General features: G+C 41.4%; 1 protein-coding gene across 1 annotated transcript; it reads right to left on the reverse strand.

Moving 5' to 3' along the window:
- Positions 1-1,518: 1,518 nt before the first annotated feature.
- LOC101581593 (olfactory receptor 1L6-like) lies at positions 1,519-2,448 on the reverse strand. The gene has a single exon (XM_004641605.1). It carries the CDS (start codon positions 2,446-2,448, stop codon positions 1,519-1,521), a length of 930 nt encoding a protein of 309 aa, XP_004641662.1.
- Between the last annotated feature and the right edge of the window lie 410 nt (positions 2,449-2,858).

A 2,858-nucleotide genomic window follows, 5' to 3' on the forward strand; every position in this document is an offset into this window, starting at 1 on the left:
ATAATAATCCAGGTCAGTAATTGGTACATATAAATTCATTGAAACTTTATAAAATGTTTTTCATTGACTTTTGTATCTCATAACTTCATCTAAGGGATTGTGAACTTATATTCATTTGTGAGATTGTACCATTCTTCATTTTTAAATTTTTTTAGCTGAACTGGGGATTGAACTCAGACCTTTGTGTTTACTGGGCAAGTGCTTATTCTACTGAGCTATCTATCTCCCCAGCCCCAAGATTATGCTATTCTGTATTTATCTAGTCTAATGTTGAACATCTGGACTTGTTTCCATATTTTTGCCATTATTTTAAAATTTATTATCTCAAAAGGAAATAGTTTTAGTCCCTTAGAAATGCATGAATGACATCTAAATTAATGTGGCCTGGTGTTCTGTACTATTTCTTCTCAAGAAAAACTCCTACAAAAAATTGGAGAAACATTTTGAGATCACTCTCTTCTAACAATAGTATTCTACAATAGCAATAGTTTCATCATTTCCCCATTTTATTACTAATACTTCTGGTGATAGCCCAAGATTTCATTATTTTAGCAGAAATGGCTTAGAAATGAGAATTTTCATTGTCTATTACTCATATATCATGTTATAATGCATTTATTTATTGAGACAGGGTCTCATTGTGTATTTCAGGTTGGACTTGAGCTTGCTTGTGTAATTCAGGCTGGTGTTGAACTTATAATGATCCTTCTGCCTCAACCTCCCCAGCGCTGGCATTACAGGCCCAACTAAAACACTAGTGTATTGGTTTATGTGTTCCGTGAAGCAGTATCAAGATGTTATTAGAAGTATGTAGTAGTGAGAGTTCTCCAAGGGAATATAGGTGGTGTAGTACAAGCCCATGTGCCTGGGGACCCAGGGAAGTAGTGGTATAAGTACTTGCTCAGGGCTAAAGGACTGAGAATCAAGAATGATGATATTCAAGATCAGAACATGGATGTCTTAGCTCAACAAAAAAGTAAATTCATCTTTCCTATGCCTTTTATCTGATTGGGCCCTCATAGATTGTATGATACTCACCCACATGAGTAAGGACATCTTTACTCATTTCACAGATTCAAAAGAGAGTGTTTTCTAGAAGTAGCCTTTGAGATAACCCCAGAAACAATGTTTTACCAGATATCTGGGCATCTATCAATTCAGTGAAATTCTCAAAATAATTACCACTACATTGGGTAAGAGATTTATTGGGAGGCAGCATGAGAAATCCTTCTGACTCTGTTTGAGATCAATAGAAGGAAAGAAGGAAGGAAGGAAGAATTGGAGTAGGAAGAGTCTTGAACTTCAACAAAGAACGAAGAAATATTTGTCTAATTGGGGAATTCTAGAATCAATGTTGTCCATCAGGAGAGCCCCGTATTTCTCTTGAATGGGCCTACCTTGGTACCTCTGCTATGCTTGAGAATGTCTAGGAGCAACCTATACAACTGTGGTCATGGCAAAAACATGGCAGTTCATTGTAGAATTAGTGATTAACTTCTGGAGGTGATAAAATATATTCTATTCTGTTCCCATAGTCAGTTTGCTCAAGGCCTGTTTCATGTCTTTGTTCCTAAGGCTATAAATGAATGGATTTAGCATGGGAGTAACAACCGTGTAGATGACAGTGACAACACGGTCCTTTGTCACTGAGTAGGTAGATGAGGGGCGGATGTACACAGATATTATGGTCCCATAGAACAGTGCCACAACTGTTAGGTGAGATCCACAGGTGGAGAAGACCTTGTACCTGCCTCCCCCTGAGGGCACCCTCAGAACAGCACGGGTGATATAGGCATAAGAGATAATAATGAAGATAAAAGGGCTCATGATCACAAAGGAGCCCTCTGTGAAGGCCAAAAGCTCATTGGCAGAGGTGTCAGAGCAAGAGAGTGTCAACAGTGGCTGGACGTCACAAAAGAAGTGGTGAATGATGTTGGGTCCACAGAAGGAGAGGTGACCCATGAAAACTGTGTGGAGGAGTGAGTGGAGGTGGGACACTACCCAGGATGCAATCACCAGCAGGAGACAACGCCTGGGGCTCATGGTCGTGGTATAATGCAGTGGGTAACAGATGGCTATGTAGCGGTCAAAGGCCATGGCTGCCAGGAAGAAACTATCCGTGATGCCAAAGGCCACAAAGAAATACATCTGGGTGAGGCACAGGGCAAAGAGGACAGTCTTTTGCTCTGACAGCATGTTCACTAACATCTGGGGCACGATGACAGTGGAAAAGCAGATGTCGACCAATGACAGGTTGCAGAGGAAGAAGTACATGGGGGTGTGTAGACAGGCATCCCGCCAGATGGCTGCAATGATGACTGAATTGCCAACAACGTTGACAAGGTACATGGCAAGGAAGCTGGCAAAAAGCCATCCCTGCTGTTTGGCATCAGTGGTCAGTCCTAGAAGGATGAATTCAGTCATGTGGCTCTGGTTTCCCCTTGGCATCACTGTCCTATAAGTAAGAAAAGAAATATTAAGAAAAGGTAGGTGTGTGTCCTGGCTTGGAATCTTCAGCCTGATAAAGGGTATAGATAGCTCATGAGGTATTCCAGTTAGTGCACTGCATGAGGGGGTCCTTCATGCAGACTGCCTGAGAGTCTATGATAGAACTTGTTAGGTTAACTTTGGTGTATTTTGATTTCACTTTTTTTTCATTTTCATATTTGGTATAGGGTCTCACTACCCAGCTCGGACTCATAGTGATCCTCTGGTTTTCAGCCTCCCCAGTGCTGGAATTACAGGTGTTTGCCACCATGCCCAGACTTGGTGGCTGACTGAGCATGCTCTGGGGGTAGTGCTGGCCCAGCATTTGATTTCACTTTCAATTTCACACTGAATTTTGTGAATTGGAACAC

Source organism: Octodon degus, unplaced genomic scaffold, assembly GCF_000260255.1.
Source record: "Octodon degus isolate 3935 unplaced genomic scaffold, OctDeg1.0 scaffold00138, whole genome shotgun sequence".
Lineage (NCBI taxonomy): Eukaryota > Metazoa > Chordata > Mammalia > Rodentia > Octodontidae > Octodon > Octodon degus.

Excerpts from the sequence above, each read along its gene's own strand:
- LOC101581593 (XM_004641605.1), bottom strand. The coding sequence starts at position 2,448 with ATGCCAAGGGGAAACCAGAGCCACATGACTGAATTCATCCTTCTAGGA.